This window comes from Anabas testudineus, chromosome 23 (assembly GCF_900324465.2).
Source record: "Anabas testudineus chromosome 23, fAnaTes1.2, whole genome shotgun sequence".
NCBI classification, from domain to species: domain Eukaryota; kingdom Metazoa; phylum Chordata; class Actinopteri; order Anabantiformes; family Anabantidae; genus Anabas; species Anabas testudineus.
In genome coordinates, this window is record NC_046631.1 from 3,497,110 (window position 1) to 3,524,888 (window position 27,779).

General features: G+C 40.2%; 2 protein-coding genes across 2 annotated transcripts; one reads left to right on the forward strand and one right to left on the reverse strand.

The window, feature by feature from the left end:
* The first annotated feature begins 278 nt into the window (after positions 1–278).
* Positions 279–7,355, forward strand: cep83 (centrosomal protein 83). The gene is made up of 16 exons (XM_026362569.1): positions 279–781; positions 1,814–2,029; positions 2,308–2,458; positions 2,633–2,725; positions 2,963–3,094; positions 3,226–3,477; positions 3,644–3,775; positions 3,921–4,035; positions 4,287–4,431; positions 4,560–4,709; positions 5,093–5,168; positions 5,271–5,428; positions 5,511–5,640; positions 5,799–5,902; positions 6,066–6,255; positions 6,875–7,355. The coding sequence occupies exons 1-16, from the start codon at positions 774–776 to the stop codon at positions 7,010–7,012; spliced, it is 2,190 nt and encodes a 729-aa protein (XP_026218354.1). The 5' UTR covers positions 279–773; the 3' UTR covers positions 7,013–7,355.
* On the reverse strand, positions 7,082–27,472 carry plxnc1 (plexin C1). Its single transcript, XM_026362566.1, has 31 exons — positions 26,402–27,472; positions 25,426–25,548; positions 22,804–22,938; positions 22,593–22,693; positions 22,374–22,479; positions 22,132–22,285; positions 21,827–21,929; positions 21,577–21,652; positions 20,981–21,022; positions 20,730–20,863; positions 20,004–20,183; positions 18,068–18,176; positions 17,552–17,731; positions 17,301–17,468; positions 17,090–17,189; positions 16,846–16,947; positions 15,498–15,601; positions 15,327–15,368; positions 15,112–15,236; positions 14,670–14,868; positions 14,209–14,355; positions 12,179–12,347; positions 11,936–12,036; positions 10,987–11,062; positions 10,171–10,205; positions 9,973–10,068; positions 9,402–9,565; positions 9,154–9,301; positions 8,892–9,032; positions 8,730–8,804; positions 7,082–7,745 (listed from the first exon to the last, which is right to left on the reverse strand). The coding sequence occupies exons 1-31, from the start codon at positions 27,431–27,433 to the stop codon at positions 7,641–7,643; spliced, it is 4,572 nt and encodes a 1,523-aa protein (XP_026218351.1). The 5' UTR covers positions 27,434–27,472; the 3' UTR covers positions 7,082–7,640.
* Positions 27,473–27,779: the final 307 nt, after the last annotated feature.

Here is a 27,779-nt window from a genome sequence, read left to right on the forward strand (position 1 = left end):
CTTCAGACTCATTACTTATATAAAAGATTTATTAAGGTAAGTTAAAACTGTTATCCCTGTGGTGGGATTTTACAAGAGTAGAAGTCTCAGCAGTCCTTATTTTTAGAGTAGTATCCCAGTTTTTAACAAATTCTTCTGGACTGTGCAGGTTGTTTTAGGACTGACACTGATCAGTTCCTTTTGGTTCAATTCTCTATAAACATAGTTAATTCTTTCTACAGGTCGGGGATAGACTGTAAATATTCACAGTATTTGTTATTGAGAGTTGCAAATCAACTGCAATGGATCTGAACATTTGTTCTGTGTAATGATGGGTAAACTGAGCTGATTGTGACAGAGGCAGAGGCTTAAAAACAGCTATCCAGTGATTTTAGTAATTCTATGCTGCTTGTAGTTACTGAGGAAGGTGCAAATTGGTCTCTGGAGCTTTGGTTTGCATCTGCTCAGCTGATTTCTACATGTGAAGTGAACTATGGGTGAGTACAAGCCAGCACTTTTTCACATTTATCTATGCTGCAACATGTTTAAGTATGAAATTTAAAGTTATGTTTGTGATCAAAGCTCATGTATAGGTAAATAGATGTTAAATATAGGTGCATATAATTGTCATTAGGTAAGTTACATCAAAATATTAGTGGAATAATCTCTTGATAAGGTTTTCAGAAAGAAATGCACTCTGGGAAAAATATTCCCAAGATGCCACAGTTTGTAGTTTGCTGGTTAGCTAGCTAGCGCCGGCTAGCAAAGTAAACAGGACAAAGAAATTCAGGCTAATGTTAAGGTAAGTGGCTTTCAGTCGTCAGCTGCTCTGTTTTATAAACTAAAGCACAGAATTAGTTTATTTTGCTTTATTGGTTCATGTTTCGTCTCTAGAAGACTAAACACGCAGCCGGTTGTTTTTAGCTCGTACTTGTGTTGTGCCTGTGTTAACAGCTTGGAAAGTTACTGCTAAACTTAGCTTGTAGGCAAAAGCTTAGCTCGCCGTAATTTAGTTTGACTTGTTTACAATAAATAACCATGCGGAGCTTTTAGATTCGTGCTGCTGGCAGTTTGTTTAAAGTATATTGTTCGGACTTAACGAGAAATATTAGTAAAAGTTAGTGTCCGATAACGGACGCACGACGGTAGCTAGCTGGCTAGTTAGCATACAGGACACAGAGCGCGACATTCAAAAACAACTCAATTTTGAGATGTCAGATTAATTTCCTAATTATGATCAGCCCACAAATAATCTAAAGATATTTCACAGTTCAGTAACAACAGTTCACCTACAGGCTAATGTTGCGTCTGGGTAACGTTACTAGCTTGTGTCGTTCATTTAAAGATTTACACATTAGCATGAACGTTAAGTAAAATAGTCTAAAGTTGTTGTCACAGAATAAAAGCAGCTAGATTTCGAGTTGTCAAGCGAACCTCAAACTCTGCTGATTGTATTTCATTGTGATAATTTATTCTGACTGGTCTGATCTGATTTGAAGTGGTTTTAATAGTTGCAATCACAGACTGCGTATCCACAACAAGAGGCAGCAGACAGGGGAGGGGGGGACTAATCACTTGAGATTGATTCAAGAGACTTGACTGCTCAGAAGTTGGCATTTCAACAAGTAGCTGGGGGACTCGTCTCAAACCCACCATGGTAACTAACTGACAACAAAGCCAGGTCTAATTCTTGCCCTCTAAAGGCACAGTAAGAGTGCAGACAGTTTGTTAAAGGACAGGAGACTTGCTCAGTCTGTATTTCTTAATGAAAGATACACAGCTGGTGCCTAGCTTGGTTTAAACAGTCTTTGTTCATCTGCCTGTCTCTGGCTAGCGTTTGTACGGGTGCCATGACCTCCTCTGACCTTGGACGGTCGGTCCCTGCTCTTCCTAATCTGGAGCCCGGGATGGGGAAGTCTGCAGCCCTGCTGGGGTTGTCTGCTGGATTGGGGGGAGCAGAGATGGAGCTGCAGAAGATGCTCATTGATGAGAGGATGAAGTGTGAAAACCATAGAACCAACTACCAGACGTTAAAGGCTGAACACGCCAGGTAAAGCCACATGTCACTTTATTCCTTATCTGTTGCATTCGGTTTAGGTTTGTCTGATAGTATGAATTGTTAAGAATCACTGACTGAACTAGGACTGACTTACTAAATGTGTAGGTGCACGAATAAAGATGGCATAAGTTTTACTCTGCACAGTCACTAAGATCCTAAAAATCCCTTAATGCTGAATTTCCACATGCCTCTCGCTTTGGTTTTCTATGTGATTCATGAGTCTGTTCGTACTTTGCTGTACTCAGTTCACAGCTTATCTTGTTTTGCAGTCTGCAGGATGAGTTTACGCGAGCGCAGGGTGAACTGAAGCGTCTGCTGAGCGACAAGCAGGCTCAGCAGGAGAAACTGCAGCTGCTGCTGGCTGAGCTGCGAGGAGAGCTACTGGACAAAACCAGGGAGCTGGAGGAGCTTCGGCTGCAGGTACAAAAGCTCGAAAAGAGAGGAAATCTCACACAGCGTAACTTTAATACTCCTCTATTCTTGTAGAATGTAAATTATATTACATGTATTTATGATTGGGCTAAAATTTGGGCAAGTCTTTGAAAAAGCTTTTGTGAAATCAAGTTTGTGGATACAAATGTGTATATTGACCAGGTGATGACCCCTCAGCGGCTGGAGTTGCTCAGAGCTCAGGTGCAGCAGGAGATGGAAGCTCCAGTCAGAGAGAGGTTCAACAAACTGGAGGAGGTTCGCCTTTGTTTATATACTGTATATATTTTTTTCCTTCTTTATATCACAAGTTGCTAATGTCACTGCTCAGGTTTCTCTGTACTGTGTCTATAATACCTGTCAAAACATTAGCATTGATTGTTTTATGAAAATAATTTGAAAGTCGTTGCTTTCATGGTAACAATCGTCTGATTTAACCTGACTGCTCCTTCCATCCTCTCACTGACTGATGTGGGCACTTGTGGTTCTTAACAGGAGACTGAGAAGTACAGATCTGAGTTTAACAAGCTGCGGTATGACTACACATTCCTCAAGTCCCAGTTTGACCACCAGAGAGAAGAAAATGCTCGTATTCTAGAGGAGAGGAGGATTCGCTATGAGACAGAGGTAGTGTCTGTTTCCTTTTAGTTTATCTGTTTTTTTAATTTCAGCCATGAAGTCAGGTTGTTGTGATTCACTGGTGTCTAAACACTCAATTAAGAATAAGGACCTAAAATATTGAGCTTCTTGTTATGTAGATCTCTCGTCTGGAGAAGGACAGGGATGAGCTGGTGGCTCAGTACCAGGGTTCAGACTCACTGCGTGATGGGAAACGAGTGGAGGCCCTGCTGAGGGAGAAAGCCCAGCTCCACCTGCGGCTAAAGGGGCTGGAGGCAGAGGTGGCTGAGCTTCGAGCCCAGAAAGAAAACTCAGGTCAACAGGCTGAGAATGTCCAGCGTATCCAAATCAGACAGCTGACGGAGTTTCAAGCCACAGTAAAGTCACTGGAGGTGAGTCACCAGCAGCCCTGTTGTGCTGTCACTGGACTGAAGGTTGGATTAAATTTACATTTCTTCATTTTTTGTTTGCTGTATTTCTGCCCACAAGATGATCAAATAAAGCTTTTCATAATAACTTTGCTATAAATACGGTGATTATTTGTTGATTGGTTGTCAGGCGGAGCGTCAGTCGTTGCGTCTGCAGCTGGAGCGAGTGGAGGGTGAGCTACACCAGAGCCACGAGCAGAACAGCCAGCTGACCGGACGACTGCACAAAGCTGAGAGAGAGGTCAACTCCCTCACCTGTCAGGTAAATTGAAGATAAAGCTGAGAAATAGGTTCATAGTACAAGTTACACTAAAAGTACAACAAATGCTACTTTCTATATGTCCATCAAGTGTCATTCTCTGTCACCATGGCTGTGTGCTCATCTAGTTTCTTTCTTTGGTTTTCAGATTGAAAGCCTGAGGCATTCACACAAACTAGAGGTGGCCAGCATCAAACTGGAGTGTACCCGTTCTAAAGGGGAGGTGGAGAGGGAGAGAGACACACTGCAGGGGCAGATCGATGGTATGGACACTCATGAAGCAGTGAAGTGACCTGAGGTCTTGACTTTGTGTAACACTGCAGTGTTTCACTTTATCAAAATCTTCATCAATCAAGTCTCTTGTTATTTTTCACCTATGATCAGTCATAAAAATGCCTTTTAACAGAAGCTTGTCAGTAACTCCGAAGAACATTATGTCTAAATTGTTCAGCTAATAACATCTATAACGTCTCTAAGTGACCTTCAGACCCTCATGGTGACTTGTGTGTCTCAGGTCTGCAGGCAGATGTGGAGGTGCTCAAAGCTGCAGTGGAGCGTCACAAAGAGGTCCTGGTGGAGAAGGAGAGGGAGATTGTCAGGAAGGTGCAGTCTGCCCGCGAGGAGGAGTTCCGCAAAACAGCAACTTTGCACGAGGAAAAGTGAGATAATTTGATTAATTTCAGTTATGCAGACTACACCAAGGAGTGTGATCACAGTGGAGTGCAGGAGTCGACATTCTCTGCTGTTAATGTTTCATATTGTTTCATCGTTTTTTTTTATCTGTTAGATTGGAATTAGAGAACCGTCTAGCAGCAATAGAACAGCAGAGGGCGCTGCAGGATGCTACAGACCACGCCAACAAGGAAGAGTGGGAGGAGCGTCTCCGCAGCGTTCAGCAAGGAGAGGAGACAGCCCGCAGAGAACTGCACAACCTGAGGTATTGAACACGGAGTGATGCACAGCTACATCAGAGAGAACTGATGCTACTCTCTAAGGTTTAAATAGCATTGAATGAAATGTTGAAATATATTTAGATGAAGGAAGAGGAGGACATGCACTGATACAGGTCACACTTTAACTTCAACTTTCTCTGTGGTTGGCTGCATTACGAAGTCTCAGTTCAGCCTCTCGCCCTGGCTTCTGTATGTGTACCAACATTATGAGGAACAGAAACTGGGGCAAACAGATTTGATCGTGGGCCAACAGAGTTCAGCAAGTTAATGATTCCAGCAAGAAAAGAGGAGAAGTTACACAGATTTTTTATTATACAGACTAATAAAAGGAGCTTGTGTCATAATGCTAATTTAATGTTTTACTCAGAACCAAACTTCAGCAGCAGAGCTCACAGCTTGACGAGCTGGAGAGACAGAGAGCAGAGATTGCTGAAGTACAGCAGGTAAGTCAACACAAACTGTTTTACTAGTCCTACAGTTGGTCGCCCAGAAGAATCAAAAGCCACAAAGTCAATTAAACCTTTTTTTTTTTTTTGGTCCAACAGCAGAACCAGGATCTGCAGGTGCAGCTGGGCATGCTGTCACACTCTGAGAGTGACCTGATGGAGACAAACCAGCGTCTCAGAGAAACGCTGGACAGAGTCAGGGAGGAGCTGAGGACGGCCCGCGCCCAGGCTGAGAGGAGCCAACACGAGGCAGAGAGGTGAGTCAGTTTCCTTCTTTAGTTTAGTTAATAACTTAGGTCAAACCATAGATCTGCTTTCTGTGTGTCTTTTATCCTTCAGGGTGGTGGAAGAGCGCCAAGTTGAGTGGTTGGAGGAGAAACACAAGCTGCAGGAGCGAGAGGCTGAGCTGCAGCAGAAATACACTCAGGTCAAAGAGAAACTGCAGAGGGCAGCAGTGGCACAGAAGAAGGTGTGGCTGCTCACTACCTTGTTAAGTCTTGTTGTTTTCAGGACTCTTTGCTGCTTGTCTTATTTTGCCCATTCATGCATCATCGCATGTCTACAGTTTGGAAATAGTTAACAAAGAGAAACATTGAGGCCAAAATAATGTGTGTCTGTGTTGTGTAGAGGAAGACGCTAACAGAGAACAAAGAGAAGAGACTGCAGGATAAGATCCAGTTGCTCGAGGCCAAGATAGAGGAACTGGAACTGGAAGCTGCTGCAGCCAAAAAGTAGGCTTAAGCTCATGATGACCTGCAAAAAAAACCCAGTTGACCCAAATTCCTTTTTTAAAAAATCACTCAGATCTTTAACATCTAACCAGGATAAGGTCACATTAGGAAACTACAAGAAGAGCCGAACTGTGCAGGGCTTATTTTCTCTTTTCCCCTTTAGACGTTCGTCCTTCTCAGAGGAACAAGCTCAACTCAGCAGACGGTTGAAGGAGCTGCAGCGACGACACAACGAGTTTCGCAGACTCCTATTAGGTGGCCAGGGTTCCTTCACTGCTGGTCCTGCCTTCCTGACGTCCCCACCCAACCCCTTCTTCCTGCTTGGGTCTGAGGGACCGTTGTCCAACATACCAGTAAGTCTAATGTAGCTTGATGATAATACTGTGCACACACACACGAATAGAAAAGGAAGAAAATGGCTATAGAGACGGTATAAAAACGACACAAAAATTACTTCTACACCCACAACCGAAAGAAATTAATCACAAGTTAACATTGGTTGAGTTGTTACATCAACACACAGAAGCCACAGCTGAATGACACCTGATCTGTGAATTGTTAAACGGCCTAAAATGTCCAATCACTCAGTGGAGCACAAGCATGAAACAGGCATCATAGAAACATCAGCAGTTCAACTTTAGCCTTTGAAAAAGCCAAGTGCTACGTATACTATTAAATAAAACTCATCACATGACACTGTGAAACCGCAGTGAAAAATCCCCAGTCACCCAGTAACAAACAACCTGTAGAAGCAGAGCAGCTTCACCACAGCAAAGCCAGCAAAGTGACCAAAGGGTGAAAGTTGTTTTTCAGGGTTTAACTGAACTCACAGGAAGGAAACTGAATGCATGAAATGCAAGGAGATTGTGAAGAAATACAGTATTACGTAACAAGGTGTGCGTGTGTGTGTTCGTGCAGCTGTGCCAGTAAGCTGTCGTAACCTTTCTTCCCTTTTCCCTTGTCATGCTGCAGGAGGAGCAGCATCAGAGGGAGGTGTCTCTGTTGCGACGGAGGCTGGAGGATCTGGAAAGCGCCCAGCAGCAGCAGCTGGAGGAACTAGGCTCTCTAGTTCAGAGAGACCGGAGCTCCACTTCGCAGCCTGACCTCTGACCCCTACACCACTTCTTAATGGACTTGACATGTAACTACACAGTGAGATTTCCTGTTTTCAGAAGAAGAGCATCAGCAGCGTTTTTAATTTTATTTTGTTTATTACAAAATCTTTATTGTCGTATTTACAGATGACTGTTAACATGTCTCTCCAGTCATTTTCAAAACTGGCCGTGAGGTCGTCAGGGGTTGTATTGAGACGCTTGTTTACACATTTGCTCTGGAGCAAAAGGAGTTAATGTACAGATCCACTACAGGCTATGAAATGCACACGTTTACAAAAATTGTTGATGTCTGCTCAGTTTTACCTGAATTGCACTAAATAATTCTCAGATTAACTTTTTTTCATGTTTGATTTAGTATTTTTTGAGTCATCATGATCCACTATACTGAGTAACTCATACAAGACTGACACTTGATTTGTGAGTCACTTCAGACCTCGATCACTTAATGCTAAAAACTCCCACAGTTCAGAGCTTCTGTGTTTAAAGAAAATGTTATCCTTCAGTCACAAAATGTGCCACTGTGGTTAACAATGTTCTTACTGATGAGTTCAGCAGCACCATCAGTGCACCACCCGAGTACCTCATCTCCATACAGCTCGCACCACTACAGTCACACTAGCAGCTCAGTTCCAGGAGCAGCTCTTCAGTCCATCAAACAAGTTTTTCACATGATGTAGTTGCTCTGTCAGCTCAGTGGGGGCTCCGTTTTGGTCTAGCTTCTCTTTTATCTGCGGAAACAACATTTTGGGTGAGATATTTTAAAATCTAGCAGAGTCGAAATTCTGTACACGTGTCTGGTTCTATCTGGGTTTTTTCAAAATGTATATTTAACCCTGACAGCAGACATGGGTACACCACAAAAACTAAAATCTACTGTGAAACATTGAGGTTAAAAAAAAAAACTTCACTTTCGTATTTCTAAAGCTTTTCCGTCTTCTCTAAACAATAAGTCAAATTCTATTAAGACAGTGTCACTTGATTTGAGAAGGCCGTAGTTTAGGTTTCAAACTAGTCAAATTCTCAGTTTTGCTCGTAAAAAAGCTTTTTCAGTGTTGAGTTCTGAGAGGGGCACAGGGTTCCTGTGTGAACAGGAAAAACAACCTGATAAACAAAGCAAAACCTGAGGGTTGAAAAAATCATTTCCTCCCCACATGCACAGAGTGGCTCATGTGACTATTGCCATCGCAAATACCGTCACTGCTGGTTATGACTGGAAGAACATTAGGTGAATCTTTGACCAATGAGAGGCCAGAGAATAATATATTAAGACCAGTAAAAACATTTGTGACACGCATTTTGTGATCTCATGTTTGTTTTAAAACCACTTCTGAGCAGATTTTATCAGTGAGCTTAAAAGAAGCTAAACTAATTCTAGCTGGATTTCCTCTATGCTGCCTCTGTTGGTCACAGTACAGTTATATTTACCACTTTAGCATTTACCACTTTAGCTTTTTCGTCAGTCACCTGACACAGGCCTGATGATCTGTGATCATCTTGTGAGAAATAAAATGCTTCATGTTTTCCAGTTCCACTCTGTTAAAGTTAAAGGGGAAGCTAAATGTACCTGTTCCTGTACCCAGCTGCACCTAAACTATTCCGATCTGAACTAGGTGTAGAATTCTTTATCATCGTCTTCACTTAAAATCATAAAAAACATGCAGAGTGACTTAGAACTGCAACAACAACGCAAAGTAAATAAATGAAGAACCGACCTCTGTGAAGTATTTCTGAATGAACTTGTAGAGCTCTCTGAGGGCGCCGGCTTCGTTGAATTCATTTTCATGTTTCTGAAATGAAAATTCATCCATTAACTGCTGGTCTTTACAGTCACTGTGTTCTACATCATTTAGATTTTGAACTGAAGTGGACGGTACCTTTGACTCCTCCTGCAGAAAGTTCTGAACCTCGGAGTCTGTGATTGGCGACTGCTCTCTGATTCGTTTGTAGTAGAGTTTGACTTCCTGCTTGAACTTAGGAATATCTTTGGCATAAAGGAGCTTGTTGGTGGGTGCATGCTGCAACACAGCAATATTCAATGTTAAGTATGTTTTTTTGTTTGCATGCATGGTACAATACTGAAAAAGAAAAAGTGGACTTCCTGCACATTTTTGTGTAACACGTAAACATAAGTCTTACCTTCCCAAGTTGGATCTCACTGAGAGAGAAGGAGTCCATGAAGGCCTGGGCGATGACAGACAGGCAGCCATCCAAATGTGGCGTCTTCTCAATATCGAAAACAAACTGAGGGTTTTTCAGGATGTTGACCCAGAAGCGCAGAGGCAAACTGCAAAGAAGCACAGGCGCTTGTTTTAGGAATATGCTTCTTTAATGTTACATAGTTGTATTTTTAACGCTTCTCATCCAGTAGTTAATGACTTTAAAACCTGTTGGTCTTCCAGATGTGCAAGACATCTGGGTCAGTGATCTTCACGTTGTCTGCCTGAGCGTCCAAGAAGTCAAAGAAGTATTTGACAGTGAGTGGAGCTTTGTTATGTTGCATCCCCCAGATCGACTTGAACAAGTTCTCCACAAACGAATGGACGGCCACCTTAAAAAGAGAACAAGCCAATGTCACCTCTGCTGTCCTGAGTATTTCACAACAGTTAACAAGTATTCTGCACAAATAGTTAAATTACTAATGTTAAAGCAGAGAAGAGCTTTAAGTTTCATTTTTAGTTTCAATTCCTTCCTGTCTGAAAACAGTTCCTCCACAGCCTTTAATGTCCTGTCTAAGTATAAGAACATCAACGTGACACCTGCTGCCTGTTAAATAAAACCCTTCATATTCAGTTAAGCTCACAGTTCAGGTGATAAAAAAAATATTCAGACTTCCTTTAACAGCATGTTAACAGTGCTGCTGCTGGTAATAACAACCATGACAGAGAGAGTCTGTATCAGTTCTGCCAGAGTTGGTCTAAGTAAGCAAAATGGAGCCTTGTGACCAGTTCCTCTTGCCTTTGTGGAGAGCAGCTTGGTGAGATGCACTTCCTTCAGTTTCAACTTCTTCCTCTCTGAGTTCTTTCTTTGCTCCTCCACTACATCAGGATCAATCTGCAACAAGACATATGATCAAATAAGTTCATGTCGAGCTAAATTAATCTGAAAACCTGATCAAATAAAATGTTTTCCACATTCACACAAGCTGTGTCTTACCAGGTGGAAATATCTCACAGAGAAGTTCTCCTCATCTAACAGGAAGAAGGAACAGAAATGTATAGTTGTCAAGTGCAGAAATGATTAAGTTCATCTTCTATGGCAGCTGTTGCTTGGTCGCTGCACATGACAGCTTTAGAGTAAATATGCAGCTCTTAAAAGCAAAAACTGACAGCAGCTGAAGCAACAGAGGTGCTCCCAATGCACATGTGTGACAAAACTAGAGGTTAAATGATATATGTTGGTAACTCTGGATATAGCCAGATGGATAGTGCAGTGGTTAGCACCACTGACTTTGGCATGGGAGGCCTGGGTTTGAGTCCCAGTTGTGCCGGTGAGAGTAGATTTCAGGAAAGGGAGCTGCTGCTTCTCCTGCTGAACTTTCTCTTATGCTGCATACATGTGTGTCAAAACTAGAGGTTAAATGATATATGTTGGTGAGCTTGTGTATAGCCAGATGGATAGTGCAGTGGTTGACACCACTGACTTTGGCATGGGAGGCCTGGGTTCAATTCCCAGTGGTAGGTTGGGTTACAAGATGTCACCGCTAGCGGTTGACAGGGTACAACACAAATGCTACAGCAAGGGGGAGCCAGGACGCAGATTGATAATAATAGAGGTTGAAAAAAATATATAGATATGTAAAATGATAGAGCTGAGATGATGAAGTGAATCCCTAGGAAAAGGAAAAAACATGTCGTACCTCTGACATCTCTAGACTTGTAGCTTAGGGTGCCTTGCTAGGGCAAGAGACAGAGATAGGTGTGGTAGATGACTGGGTGGAGATAGAAAGGTGCTGCATCACCATGATCTTACCCTTCACACTTCCCTGTGGGCTCAGAGGAGGGTGCGTGTTCTTAGAAAGCAGTTTGATTGTTGCACCATCAGGAATCTACAGACAGAACAGAGTTCCAAAACACAAGCATCTCAAAGGAGTGGAAGAAAACAACTTTATTCAAGTTAACATCGCTGCAGAGATACATTAATGTTACATGATTAACCCCCAGACACTGCATGTATACTACTACTACAGGATAACGATGCCACTTCTTGTAGGAAAACGCTCTCTTCCTCTTGGCTTTAGGTGAGACAGATAGAGGTTAAACAGGGCATTGAACAACACAACAATTATTCAATTATGTATATAGAACAAATACAGGCTAAAATACTACATAAAACAATGGAACACTTGGAGTAATTCAAATACTTTTTTTTGCATCTCACACAAATTTTTTTTCTGGTTCTGTGTCTAAGTCAGACGAGATGGAAAGTTCTTGGTTCCAGAACAAGGCTTTCCGACCGGGTCGGTCTATCTTGGCCGACCCGGTCGGAAAGCCTTGTTCTGGAACCAAGAACTTTCCATCTCGTCTGACTGAGAGACAGAAAGGCTTGACCTGGTTAAATGAGATGCTGCTGTTGCCTACAGGAAACAACTCTACATTCAACAGTGAACTTCAAAGTATGGAAAGTAAAAGTAAACTTTTGAGTGGAGTCCCCAAACAACAGTGTGCAAGTGTTCAGCAAACTCACGTCAGATCATTTGCCATTTGCTTAAATCTGCTGTCACGTGAATAACAGAATAAATGCATGCTGTAGGCAGGGCCATACAATAATATTGAAAGCGAGGGGAGGGAGGAGGACAACTGTCATTTCTGAAACACAAATAGGCGTGGGTGTGTTTCGGTTAAGTTACTTCTAATCACCGTAAATCTGACAGAGGCAGGAAACCCTTTCACCTTTTAACACCCTCCTCCCTATTTCTCACCTTGTAGTGCTCAAGAGTATTGAGCATCGTCACGTCCCCGATAACCTCCGATGTTGCGTCCACTTCCTCCAGAAGAACAAAACAGCCATTCTTCTCATACTCTGTTGGGATAAAGTTTGAAAGGGTAAACAGCTAGACACAGCTATAAAGTAGATAATGCAAAGTAATGTCATTGTTGAATATTAGCTAAATATAGAATTTCATCAGCAATTCAACCAGACAAACAACAGGTCTGCTACTTACCGATACGAATCTCTTTAAGGGGAGCGTTGTAGGGGAAACCAAACTTGGCCCTGAAGGTAGACAGGATTTTCTCTTTGACCTGCTCTACTGTGTCACAGCTGAGGGCGTTGACCTCCAGAGGCTCGCTGACCTGCCCATCACTGCCCACTGCAAACAGCACATTTAGCTTCTGCAGAAACAAATGGACAGAAACATGGACAAATTTGACATGTTGTATTTTTTTCTTAGTTAATGTAAATGCACAGAGCCCATGCATTCAAACTACTAATGCTAACTTAGTTTGCAAACATTATGCCAGTCAAAGCATCATCAAAACAACAGCTGTTTCACATCACAGTCATTTTGAGAAGTCATTGTTCGACTGTGTAATGCAGCTGAGGCACGGTACTGCTAATGAAAGGCTTTCACAGTGGTGTTACTTGAGCAGTTTTCATTTCCTCTCCATTTTGTGGGTAATGCTCGCAGCATCTAATGGACGCAGCAGAGCATTTGTTAGATTAGATAAAATGTTTATGACTGCTGTGGGTTGGGCCACTGCAGCAGCAGAGCAACACAGAGTAGTGAAGATGAAACACTAACACAAACACTGGCTGGTAAATGTAGGGGAAGAAAGAAAGAATTTTATCTAAAGAACTGGTGGAAACTAAAACAATTAAAGGTAAATTGTATTTCCAATGCATAAACAGAAACCCTTCCCAAACCATTGAATTATTAAGGATTCCAACACAAAACTCCTAGAGGAGCAAGCCCCAAAACTCAGGTGCCACTGATTTTCTGGAGGCAATAGTCTGTTGTTGTTGTTGGTGTCATTTAAATATTAGTATGGGTTGTACTTGATTTCTATGCCAATAACCAAGATTAGCAAATAACACCTCACACCTCAGTTACACTGAATAAACACGTGCAAGGTGTGGTCAAAGAAGGGTTGCTCACACCGTGTGTGGGTTACTTTGATGTGTTTAATCCAAGAACGGCTTAGATGTTTCACTTCCTTGAATTAAATGTTTTCTTTTGCCGTTTCTTAAACTGGTTCTATCATAACGTGATGAATTTATTTTTTAATTTGAAAAATATGGCTCCTACACACATGTGACATGTCACAATTTTTTCTTTTAGAGATATACACCAAACCACAAAGCAAATAACCAATTAAAAAACTTTAACAGTGTCAGCATCTTCATGTGCTAGAGATAGGATACTGATTAACCCCAGTCTATTGCAACATTTAGCTTCCTGTCACCATGAGGCACCCATGTGTCATTACTGTAAATGTATTCTGAGTCACTCTCATTTTTAGTCTTTATTTTTGAGAGCAACGTTCCTGTTTGTATAATGGTCTTGTTTTTTTCAGTTTCACTTCAACCTATGTTCTAAACAGAGGTTAGAAAGTGACTTTTAAACTCTGACAAGTGTAAAGATGAATTTATCTCAACAAATTCCCTGTCTATTTAGCCGTGGGTTTACTACTCTCATATAAACAGCTGTGCAATAGTTTTAGTTCCTGCGCTGCATATTTTCAGTGATTCCAAAACTATTTCAGTAATTTCTCTGTTTTGCCCAAAAGTTGATTTTTTTAACAACATAACCTAAAACTCAGTCAAGCCTTTCACATGCTTAAAACAGCTGGTTATTTTAAGAAGAAGCAATTCAGCAACAAAAGCAGAACACTGATATGCTGTCGCCATGCTGTGTGAGAATGATCACAATAAAATACTGCCAGTAGTATAGTACCGCATAGAACAAAACCTAGTTCACAGTTTAAAAATTACTGAGGAGTTGAACCACGGCTGTGGGTACTGTAACTGTAGTTAGACACATTAGGTGAGCGGTTTTGTTTTTACCAACCCAGCAGAAACCTGAACTAAGAATTGAGAAGTCCTAATGATTGCTTTCATGTGTACAAGCACAGCTGACTAAACTAGAGATATACTCATATGGAACAATATTTATTAATTATTTCATTCTCCGTGTGTGAACTACTTCAGCTACCACAAAAAAAGGCCACAAAGTGAGTGCATGGGAGTGTGTACCAGTGAGCTGAAGTCCTGAGCCTGCCACAGAAGCCAGTCCTCACTCAGCGTATACAGAGCCTTCTCTGTCACACAGTCCACAGGTCCTTTGGCGATCTGCTGTGTGAGAGCGCTGACCATCAGAAACAGGTGCTGGCCAACGTTTTCCTGTCCAAAAATAAGATAAAGGAAGTTAGTCAGTCATATGGCGCAAGGCAAAGAAGCTGTCGTAACACTTTTAGGGATGTCGACCAAAATGAGACGCTTAGTTTGTGTCATTTTGGTATTTTGTTCAATCTGGTTTATACTAAACCATCTAACAGGTTTTGAAATAGTTCACTGGGAAGTAGAAACGTTGACCTGTTAATGGCAACTAACAGGCAACCATACCGTCATGCTGCCAGCATTACAAGACATAGTTCATAGTAGTAAATATTCTACTACTAATGGTAAAGACTAAAAGAAATATAACAGCAACAGACCCGGAGGAAGCCATACAGGCATATAGACATCCAGTTGGTCAGTAGTTTCTCCACTATTGACTGAGTGCGTCGTAGCAGTAGTTTTGGCTGACCGCTGCTGTTTTGCTGTATTAGATCCCTCAGCAGAACCTCCATCACACTCGTCAGGTATGACAAGTTGCTGTGAAGTGCTACAGTCAGTAGGGATGCCAATGCACACCTGAATAAAATGAGAGTATGTGTGAGAGTTCAAGGATAATAAAAGCCAGAAGAGGAGGAGAAAATGAGTTAGCTATGAGTAGATGTGTCTCACAAGTCTACTCTAGTAAGCAGACCAGACCAGAGAACAAACCAGTCTGGATAGACTGAATAACTTTGTCAGTGACTATATTCTTATTAGCTTATTTTGTTAGATTTCCTACTCAGACTTTAGGAATGGTCGAGTATAACAGATTAGACTAACTTATCTTTGATGGTAAAGCTCTTCTGCCCTTCCAGAGCATGCACCATGGTTGTGAGGAAGAGCTGGTCTTGGATCAACCTGGACAGGCCCTGGCAACACTCGTCGAGTTGAACCTTTACTGCATCCTGTTTGCAGGTCAGATACAATAATATATCACTGATGCATCACTAACAAACTATAAAAAAATATGTACAATGAATCGTGTCAAACCTTACCTGACCAATGTCGTTGATACATGATGTCATCAAAGAGTCGCTCTGAGAAATATAAAAAAAATAAAAGCTTGGTTACTTTTCCTGGAAATGATAGTGTATTTGATATTTTTACAATTTATAGCATCAGTCTGTCAGATATTAACATCTGCTTTTCTCTCAGCTCTGTTCTACCTCAGGGAAAAAGATTCTGGAGGCAAAGTGCTTATAGTCCAGGAAAGGAATCGCTCCAACATTTTCCATCAGATCAGCTTTCTCTGTCTGCAGATCCACAAAACCTGTGGAGAATTTTAATAAGTTAATAAGGATGCTTTTACTAATTATAGAGCTGTGTGTTATCAGTGAATAAAAACTTTAAACACCCACATTCTCTCCAGAAAAATACAAAAAAAAAAAACAAAACACCAGAAACATTTGAAGCAAGTATAATTTTGCAAGGCACAAAGAAAAAGAGGTAGTGAAAACGGATACTGGTGCTGCAACTCACAACTGATCATACACCTCAGCTGGGTCAAGGTTGATTAGTACAACAGGAAGAGACATGACCAGATTAAACCCATGAACGTTCAGGGAGAGGACACAGAGACTTTGCAGACATATAAATATCAGCGCGTATACCTAAAGAGACCGAACAGACTGCTCTGTTAACAACAGAGACAGAGTCGACTACCTAATTTGGAATTGGACTTTGTGAAATGAATAACAATGTACTGTAAATAACGCACACCACCCCCCAACGGACAACCCTGAGTCTCCTTAACAGCACAATCTCTGAGAGACTTAGTGAAGTAGTTCTACATCACGTTCTTTGTCCCTGCTGTCAAACTCTACAAACTTTGCTGCTACTCTCAGCAAACTCAAATGTTCACGGTATTTTACATTAAAAAAAGTAACTTCAAGGACCCAATGCTTGATAAGGCAGAGTAGCTTATCAAGTGTGATCCATTTCAGTTGCTACCATTTAAAAATGCAAAAAGGCTTCATTTTGCAGAGAATGTGTGAAACCGAGCAGGGAGATAACCATCAGTGTTAGAAAATTAAACTTCTTATATTTGCAGAGGTTGGTATACTGGACCATCAGAGTTCACACAGTTGCTACCTGATTTATGTTGTGGTGACATACCAACATTGACGATGTCAACATGCTGTGAAAAGTGGCTACGGCTCCAAATCATGTTGATTTATTTAGTTATTTAACAGAATACATTAATAAATATTGACATAAAAGAAGTTACCAAAAAAAAAAAAAGGCAGTTTTCCCTCTGTAGTTCCTGGGCAGATGTTACAAAATATTGACAAGGTTCCATACAGTGAAGCAGCATGTGTTGGTTTGTGTCTGTTTTTGCTTGAAGCAGTGTCTTTAGCTTTTTTCCACAGTTTGAACTGGGCAGTGTACCATGAATCCAAACTGAGCACAAGTCATATTTAAAAACTCAACAAAGGTCTTTGTGAAACAGCACCTTAAATGTTGTTTTCAACTTAAGGTTACAGTACAAATGTATTGTGAGAATTTAACACTGACCCTGTCTGATGTCGTTCCTGATGTCAAGCTCCAGATCTTCCATACGCCTGTTCATCCTTGCAGTGAGCTTCTTCTGTTGGTTTCGGTAAACAATCACCACCACTGAAAGACAAAACCAAGCAGATATTTTTATAGAACTTTGCACATAAAAAGGCAAGATTAGTCCCCTCAAGGACTGAGCTGTGCATCTTTTAGAGGTGGAACAAAATAGGCCAAAACAATCAAAGCCAGTTTGCTTACTTACCAACAATAATGACGGGTATCAGCAGAAGGACAAGCAGCATCAGGAAGGGCACTTGTGGAGATTTTTGAAGCAATGTTAATGTCTTGTCTCCATACTTTATCTGCAAACCAAAAAAAAGAAAAAAAAAACATGCATACATAGCATTAAAAAAGGTTTTAGTAACAGCTCTCCAGTATTATTTACTTTGGATTATTGTGGCTGAAAGTTTTACCATTAAATGCTGAAATTTAGAAACAGCTGTTTTCTTAATTTGACAGTTGAAAAACTCAGTCTTCTTATTGGTTTCTTTATCCTTCATGATGCAGGGGTATTGTTTTCCATCCTGAACGCCCCACACTGACAACTCTGCTGGTGTCATATCCAGTTCGTCTTCCTTTTTCTGAAATGATAGAAACAAATATAGATTTTTTTATGTATCAATGTCCTAAAAATCAGTGCATGTGTAATAAAAACGTGCATTACTTGTAAGCTGATGAGCACTTCATTGCCTGTCTTAGTGGACGTGAAGGTGATGAACTCAGGATCTGGGTAGTAGGTGAAGTTTGTAGAACACTCCAAGGTTTTATTGGCTACTTTCAGAGACACAGAGCTAAAAAAAGCAGAGCGAGTGTTTTCTGCTGCAGCTGTTTCATAGGTTAGATTCTGCAGTGGATAGAAGAGACATTCTGCATTAAATATGTTATAATAATTTAAGTATGGCTGAGATAAAATAAACAAATAATGTCACATAACTCAATACAATATTAAATATGTTTAAACTTATGGTCTGATGTAAAAGGACATTACTATTATGCTTCATTCTGCCTGTTTGTGTATCTTTATTGATGCATGATACAACATGATGATATTTTAATATATAATAATCTGGATTGTTCTGTCTTAAGCTGACAATATGCAGTAATTCTGCCTGATATGATGCAACATGACATGACAAATGTAGAAAAAGTAACAGGAAGCTGTGTTTGTCTACAGACCAACCTGACTGTTGCTGTTTCTGGGAACTCTGACCTCCTGTGGGTTGTGACTGTGAATGACCTCTTCCACAAACTCTAAGTTGGGTCCTATTAGTGTGATAATCCTTTTCCCACTACAGGACACACAGCAGCAGCCGGTCAAACAAGAGAAAATCAAATACATACAGACATACAATCCACGTTCTTCTAGTATTTGGTGATATGTTCCTTTTTCATTGATAATCATTAAATTAAGACCTCAGACAACAATAAATCACTGAAACGTTGGCATTAACTTATATTGTCTGAAATGGTTCTTTATTAATATATAATGGAAACAAAACAAATGCCTATGTTATGATTTCAGCTTTGTGTATTCATCCATTGACATTATCTCTTACATTCCTATGATAAGACCTTAACTATAATGTTCTTGAGCTGCAAAAACACAAGCAGCTTTTTCAGTTGCTACAAATAAAAAAGGGAAGCTAGGTTGAAATACACATCCTCTGGGGCACTGGCCTGTCTTTGCTCATCTGATGACCCTCACACTGTAACTTCTCCTCAGTTCCTAGTAGTTAGAAAGCATTAACAAGAACTTTCTTCTTAAACCCTGCTTTTAACAGAAATTCACAATCTCCATATCACACTTATGCACATTTCCTTGCTGACATGCTTATCCAAAGTAACCGGTTATTGCATTTTCATTGATTCTAACGTTATGTACAACAGAAGATTTAAATTATAATTCTATTTTAGTAATAATTCTACTACTTCATAAGTTTGAAATAATTATTTTCATTATCTTACAAAACATTATGGGGATTTAGAAATTAATAAGCACTACACTTGCACAGGTTACATTGCAGGACATCAACACGAAACGTGATGTTCCACTTCCCCCTCAGCCACCACCACAGCATTTTGACCCACTCCTGAAATCAGACAGCTGACGAGTTCAGCTTTTTTTTTCTAATTTGAGATCAGGCTTTTCTTTTTTCTTTTTTTTTTTTTTTACTTCATCTCTTATTTGTGTGTTTGTTATTTTATATTCACAGTTTCCGCTACTAAATAAAAGGTTTTTTTTGCTATTCACTTCCTGTGGCGTTGTCTCTGCTTCAGAACTCTGGTGAGTCCGATGATCCACTGTCTTTCGCTTCCCTTTTAGATTTCTGTGTGACAGTCCCCTTCATGTGCACACAGCCCTACAGACTCAGACCCTTTCATGGACACTGGCACGGCATTACCCTACACCTATGCTAAACTGTGCTTTCAACTAAGAGGAGCAAAATCAGTGGTTTAAGAGCATGTCATAAATCCAACGTAAACATTTCTTAAGAACAAATTTAAGAAAAGAAAAAAAAACAAAAAACAATAACAAAGTATTGGTGAATGAGGCCCATGTTTCCTAGAAAATGTTTCAGCAAAATCTGCGGAAGTTGTACATTTAAAAATAGTCTCATATAGTCTCTTATATTTTCACTGTTCCTGACTAGTGTATCAAATTTAATGATCAAATCAATATGTAATGAAGACCATTTGTTCTTTCTACAGACCACAGTTCATATTTTCTTTATGTAATGTATGTTGTCAACATGTTTTACGTCACAGCTTAAAGAGAAGTTCACTAAATTCAAGGAAGACTTTGTTCATCCCTAATTTAATTGACATACTGTATATCAACAGTTTAAGATGGAGACACCAAAGCGTCATGTTACTAATAGTTGGTTTGAAACAATTCACTGTATAGCTCAGTGGCTTCTCCAGTCTGGGGAGAGTTGGCAAGAGAACCAGATTCATCCTCCAGGATGGTGTCATTAAGTCACCTAAACACTGTAGCTGTACTGTCAGTGAGATCAGATTTTACATTATTACAGTTGTTCTATTTTTATTTAAAACGTATAATTAATTATCTGTGTGCTTATTTACAGATGTAAAAATACCAACAGATCCAAACATACCTGAACCAGGTGCTGCTTGGTTCAGTTTTGATGCAGGATGGTGATGACTGGTAGGTGACCTTACTGTTGCCATGGCAACTACCATCAGGGAGGACAACACATACTTTGACCACACCTTTAGAGTCGGTACTGGGGATGTGGAACGTCAGATTCACACCTGTGTTGTTCCACACAGGAGACCTGACCAGAGCACAGAGGAAGACACACACAGAGAAACCGGTTCATATTTTCTTTACAACAGTACAGATTTTCATTGTTGTTATTCATCACAACTATATAGAAAAAGCTAAATATGTCCACATGATTAGCAGCTAAATCCATCTTGATATAATGAATCAATCATTTAATATTATCATCATTTAGCTGTTGAAATCTTAAATACAACTATAATATCAGCCTATGAAGCCAAATTGAAGCAAATTGAATTGTGTTGCAACTTAATCCCTACAACAGCAGCACAGTCGGTCTTAGTTTCACGTTTATACTCGAATGCTGAGAAGTCTGAATGATTCTTTAAAGGGGAATGCTACACAACACAACACTAAACTGAAGTTGTGTGTGCTAGGATGTGTTAACAGCAGTGCAAGCCTCATTTTAGTGGAAACAAATAAATAAAAGCATAAAATATCAATACTATCATATTGTAAAACGTCTCAATTACAAAATATTGGTGGCATTTCCCTTTAAACCATATTATCTTCATAATGTGCCTATAAACAGACTCACTCTTTGGGAGTACAGGTCATGTCTGACTGAATCCTCACTCTGGTCACCTCACTGAGGTTGTGACCTGACAACACTGCATGGTTCCTGCCGTAGAAAGACACGACACTGGGAGTGATGGAGGAGATGTCTGGTCTCTGACAGGAAAACACACACAGTGACCATTATTTTATCACTATTCACAGATTTATTACTTTATGAATCAAGTGAGTTTCAGAGGAACAGTGTGTGTACAAGTTGAGGTTTGGACTCACAGAGAAAATCACCCCTGACCTCACTGTTTGGCAAACACTGTCCTGTAGGAACAAGGAGACAGGAGAACTTCAGCAGAGTGGTGAGACAGCAGGTGAACAGTTTGCCAACACTAGGTAACAAGACACAACATGTAAATGGGACTGTAACCTTTGATGGAGGCTGCTGTAGCTGTTCCGTTTTATTTTCCCTTTTTTTAGAGATAAGCTTAATCCAAACAGACCGAAACTAAACTACATGAATTTCGCCAAATTTCAAGAGCATAAGACAAAGAATTAAGAAAGATTTTTACAATGAACATTAGCTGAATCAACTACTTTTCAATATAATATTGTTTCAAGCAGCTAACATGATTCACACATTTAACAGTTATTTCTGGTAGCTGCTGAGTTGATCTATTCTGTTCTTTTTACCACTCATAAAAAATCATCTGAATTTGTAGGACAGGGGTCGTTCACAAACTTCAGTTTCACATCAGTGGTGATGAGCACTGATGTTCAAATGTAGCACTTAAAAACAAACATGGAAAAACACACAAAGGCTACAGCATATATGAAGAGTGGAAAAACCTATGTTAGATCAAAACATGCATAATTACATTGTCCACTCCTTGATTTGCCCAAGAACAACTGTTGTTGATCCAGCCACATCCAGAGTTAATACAACGCTGACACCTGAAAGAAAAAACTCAGACTTAAACCACCTCAACATAGTAATACACAGTTTTTGGTGAATAAACACAATGAAACAAGCACAGTGTGATGTTTTCTACAAACAATATAAAGACATGTTTCTGTGTATATGTAACAAACAGAGGTTCAGCACCTTAAAAATGTTAATGTACTCACAGGACAGAAGTTGGTGATCCTCTGATCTCAGAGCAGTTGGTGAGTTTCAGTTGTTCTGTTAAACTCACCTTCCCTAGTCTAAACCTAACTGTGACTGGCAGGCCTGTTAAGAGAATGTGAGAATTTGTAGTATAGTTTTCAGCCATAGTAATTTTAATGTTAAGTAACAATATGTAACAAACTCTGGTTAAATGAATGATCAGGTCTGATTCAGTACAATATTAAATATACAACATAATCTTAAGGTCTTTAATTATCAGATATTTACAGTAGTTCACTTGTTATATTTATTAAATGTTACAGACCTTCAGCAGGAAGTGTACCAGTTGTGAGGATGCAGGTGCAATTTGGGAACTGTGGAGAAGGACCATTCATACAGGAGGTTCCAGAGAACTGACAGGCAAAGTTCAACTGGTCGGTTTGTTTAACAGTCAGATGTGTCTGGATGATTAGTGAGAGCTGAGAAAGGTGAAGATGATGATGTTTAAAAGAGGAATAACTGAAAGACACAACTGGATCTAGTTCAAAGCTTGTATGTAACCTGTACCTGACCAATGTTGTTCTTTACAAGTTTGTAAGAAACGACTTTCTGTTGGAAATCATCAGGAGTAGACAACCGCTCTGAGTCTTTACAGTCATCTTCAAATGTGCAACTATAGGAAAATAAATACATGTTAGAACCAAGATAACAGCTGTTTAAAGGTGTCAACAGTAACTTTACTACATAGTACACAGAAATGTGAGTAGTTACTGATGATTCTCTGACCTGTTCTTAGAGTTACACCAGACACAGTATGGATCCTGTGCAGACAAACACTCGTGCACGTTTCTATATGTGCTGCACTTTGACACAGGTACACGCTTCATCTGGAACAATGAACATGTAGAAACAGCAGTTTAATGTTATTAAAAGACAATTTGAACATTTGTGTTTAACAAAGTCTCAAAGACTCATGACACATGTACAGTGTTCTTACCTGGTTTCTTAAAGCAACATACACATGTTTGTGATCCACCTGATCCAGATGTATTTTGGGAAACACTGGTCGGTTGTCACTGGCTCTGTAGAGCACTCTGGGACAGGTGGTGTGATAGTTCTTGTCCACAGCGAGCTGACAACAAAAAAGAAGTTTTGTTATGTTTCTGTGGGTGGGGAGGGTCAAAAAATATTTTACTTGGTGGTTAAACTTGAACACTGACCACGTCACGTAACAACATTTATAGAACTACTTGCTAGGCTTCATAATACTTATCTAAAAACTGATCTATTATTTACTCTGGCCATTATATTATTTCATATTATATATATATATTCCTTCATATATATTCATATAAGACAATGCTTCTGAAAAATAGTAAAATTAAAACTAATTATTTAAACAGAAGTAACTAACAATAAATATTAGTGTGTACAGTTCAAGAAAATCAGACAAGGTCTCTATTGATGATGTAATGGCAATGTTATTTGCTGCTGCCGTGGTGAAACGGGTATAGCTATGTCTTTAATGGAGTCTTCCTATAGGTCCGACTACTTAGCTAATGACCACCACCATTAAGGTTGCAGAGGAAGACCTTGATCGACTGCTGCCTCTCAGTCCCAAAGGGGATATGTGTTGTCTTCCAACACCACTAAGTGCTCATATCAGCAAAGACAAAGATGAAGCACTGAAAATGCTGATGCATGTCACTTCCATTGTGTTGCCAAATGTTAGGTTGACAGGACATGGTGCAACTATAAGTCAAATTGCTTGGGTTAAACTGTCAGGCACATATGTCATCTTACCCCATCTCCCACTTCAGCTGTTTATTGTAGGGTTTTCTTAGGTTTTATTAAGCTTCACTTCTCCTGACTTTGTCTGACTAATGCACAGCTCATTTAATCAGTGTATTGGTACTATAGACCTGCAGCTGTTTGAGAATGATTTAATTTGGTACCAGGTATGCGTGTTTGTATTACTCCTCCTGATTCAGTTTCCTCATGGATCTGTGTGTCTGTTCTGACTAATATTTTAGGGTAAACTGTCTTTAACTCCACCTTCTCTGTGTATACTTACTGGTTATACTTCTGCTTGCATGTTCTATGTGATAAAAGTGATAGAAAGAAGGTGGGTCATTGCTGAGAGAGTGGGTATGCAATTTGGGTCAGTAATTGTCTTTCTACCACTATCCTGGTTTTCATAGGTTAGACCTGCTTCACTTATCAACCCTATATACACCCATACCTACAATAAACCTAAAGACCCTTCACCTTCACACGTTGTTTTACATTAGGTTGTTTCTGATAGGATAAGGTGCTTCTCAAAGATTAATACTCATAACTAAGCGTGATGATTATGGGAAGGTCTCTATTTGTTAATGTCTCTTGTTGTGCATCATGGCATAATTTAACAAAATGAAAAACAGAAAATAAACATAAATGAACATAATGCTAAACAAAAACTATTTGGAATGTATTTGGAATACCTGATCACATCCAGTTTAAATACACAAACTAACTGATTTAAGATCCACTTAAACATAGGTTTTTGCCTCATCTACAGTGACAATATAAAATTATATTTAACAAAAGGAAGCAAGTGTTTGGCAACACGATGTCATGAGGTATCCATTTTCTTCCATTACATGCTACATTTAAAAGTAAATCAACTGAAAATCCTTTTTCTCTGGAAAAGGAAGAAGTCTTTTACTATTCTACTGTCTGCAGAATAGAAATTATTTTATGCAGAAGCTTGAAAAAAGACAGGATGATTTGATCTACAGTATAAATCATCCATGATCTATCCATGACTCTTACCGTACAATCCACCAGATGACTAATATCTTTACCAAGGAAGCTGGTGGTCTATACACCTCAGAGAAACAGTCTTACAATGGTAGAGTTATCTGTACATCACAGCAACTTTGAATAAATACACTGCTCAAAAAAGTTAAAGGAACATTTATTGACTCAAGTCAATAAAACATCTGGGTTATTGATCAGTTACGTAGCACAGGGGGTTGTTAATCAGTTTCAGATGCTTGATACTTTGGTGTTAATAACAGATAAACTAGAGGGGTAACAATGACATGAACCCCAAAACAATGGTGTCAATGTCCCTACAAACTAAACGATCAGAAGCAGACTTTATCAGGGTGGCCTGATAGCCTAACGTCTAGAGGGCCCTGATCTTAATGTCTGGCACCTTGGACCATGATTTGCATTTGCCACCAGAAATGGAAGGTCCCCCACTGGCACCCTGTGCTTTTTACAGATGAGAGCACATGACAGACGTGAAAGCGGCTGAAGACGCCAAGGAGAGCTTTGTGCTGCCTGTAACATTTTTCGAGGTGACACCGCAAGGTTGGACCTTAGACTATCCAGGATGCCCTGGACCAGAGTTGGGAGGAGATACCCGAGGACACCATCCGTTGTCTCCTCAAGAGCATGCCCCGATGTTGTCAGGCAAAAAGGACTAACCTGCTGCATCATTTTTACCCTCTTTACACAGGGTGTCTTTCACCATCATCAATTCAGCATTTTGTACCTTCTATCAAACTATGTGGCATCTTTTTGTTCCTAACACATTGCCTACTCAATATCAGCACAGTTTTATACACACCTTAATGAGCTGTCCATCTGCTGTTCCGATGAAAAAAACCATCCAGGTCTTCTGCTTCACTGCCAGCACAGAGGTCATGTAGCTCTGTCTGAAGAGAACTGTCTTTGGCTTCAGTGTCTTTGGCTGAAAAACAGAAACACAGTGATCATCAAATTTGGATCTAACAGGTGTTTCTGAAAACTTGAAAATCAAAGATGCTGATCCAGAAATAACCACTATAATAATAATAATCACTAATCTGTGCTTAAAGGCAGTTACCATGTTATCAAGTGTACTTGTACTGACAGTCATGTTCCTTCATTTTTGTTATATTATTTTATACTGGTTTTAAATATGATGTGATTGATGTGAAGTGAAGTGAAGTGAACTCATATATCCTACTCTGATATATTTTAACAGTACACTGGGCTAATGTATTGACTGCAAATTATGCATAATCAAATAATTAACTTCATTCTGAATTTCTTCTCGGACACAATAAAATGTCAAATCAACATCACTTAAATAATACATGTTGATAAAAGTGCCAGTTTCACTTTGACTGCAGAATGGGGAAGAGCCTCCGTTAGATCCTTCCTCCAATACACTGTGAGCAGCAGACAAGACTGTACTTTGGAATAACTTCGACTAATATGTGTGTCAATTGTGGAAATGTAAGTTTAAGTAAAATTAGGAAAATGTTCATATTTGTGTAAAACGTGCCTTTTAAAACGACATTTATTTTTCCAGAACTTCAAAATAGTTTTGCGCAAAACCAAAGATATGGTATCAGGTATTCTCCAGCCATTTTTTCCTTTAATGAATTCTAACTTGGCTGGAGGATTGCTTCACTAAATGAGTCCGTTTGATACGTTTCCACTGAACGCCAAAAAATAATCAAGTGATCTGCTGTAGAGATTTGTTTTAGTGCAACTAAAGTGGAAATATCCGATCACCCATCAAGGCAACAGTTGTTATTTATAATAAACAGACCCACCGTCTGTTTTGGATCAGCTGATTTCGGACAGGTCCCACTGCAGAAATCTGGATCTGAATCAGTTTTTCCTCCTGTGAGATCTGGGCTGATGTCAAACACCAGCAGCTCGGTGTTGGTTCCAGTTCCGTCCACACTGAACACTCCGCTCCACAGCACCGGGGGTCCACCCGGGATCACAGAGGAGGCCACAAGTCTGCTGTGTTCACCACCAACATCAGAGACACGAAGAGTCGCACCCCGAAACGACTTCAGAGTCTGAGACTTACTGGATTTACCTTCCAGCCAAATGAGACGAACTCTGTTGTTTCCAGAACCAGACCTGACGTTGGAGAGCAGATATATGGTTGAACTGATCTGGAATCCGTCCACAAACTCCACATCTACGTCTCTAACTCTGATGAAAGGTGTTTCACCCTCGTCAGAGAGAGAAAATATACCTCCTCTCCTGTCATCATTATCTGTGTTATGAAGATTCACAGTCTGTAAGTCTGAACCACACTTTTCGAGTTTTTCTTTTTTACTCTGAACCGCAGTCAGAATAAAAGTCTCGGATTTTATCGGATCCTTCTTCACATTCACTAAAACCGCGACGGACGCGTCGCTGCGCCCCACTGGTCCCACCTGGATCTGCTCACTATGGAGACTTTTAGAGATGTCTTTCAGGTCCAGAACCTCACAGTAACCACATCCACCGTCAGTCCCACCGCAGCTGATCAGAGACTCGTTCCCAACAAATGGCAACAATACGTTGATGCTGAACGTTGAGTTCCACTGAGCCGAGTCCGAAACCCGGTTAAACTGCGCACCCCCCATGTCTGTCCCGTCCCTCAGGATCCCTCTAAGAGTCAGACTCCGGACCAGAACCAGGTCGTGGCTCAGCTGGTACAGTTTCTCCTGTGTAGCGATGTAAACAGTGTTGGTGGCCACAGCGAAGCGGCGGATGTCTCCATCAAAAGTAAAACCTTCATGTTCCTCCAGACACAGACCCGGTTCTCCACAGAGGATGAAAAGCAGACAGAGGAACCCGAACATTTTCCAGCACCTTCAACAAGGAGACACTTTGACGGTGCTCATGGCACTCCGCTCTGCTCCACAGTGACAGCTGTGCGTAAAGACGCAAAGCTCCTCTGTCAAATAGAGAAGTGCCCACAGTGGGAGGGAGCACATCGAAACCGAAAACCAAGACATGTTTAAAATAGCTGAAAAATTATGATTTTGTCACATTACTGTTGTCAATCAGCTGCATCTGTGCTATGTTATCACAGTCTTTATAGGTTTGGTCTAAACACAGAACCAGTGATGTAAAGTAAATTCCTGATGACAGTCTCCAACTGAAGAGAAAGCGTCTGAATAGTTTACATGACGAGATCCAGGTTAA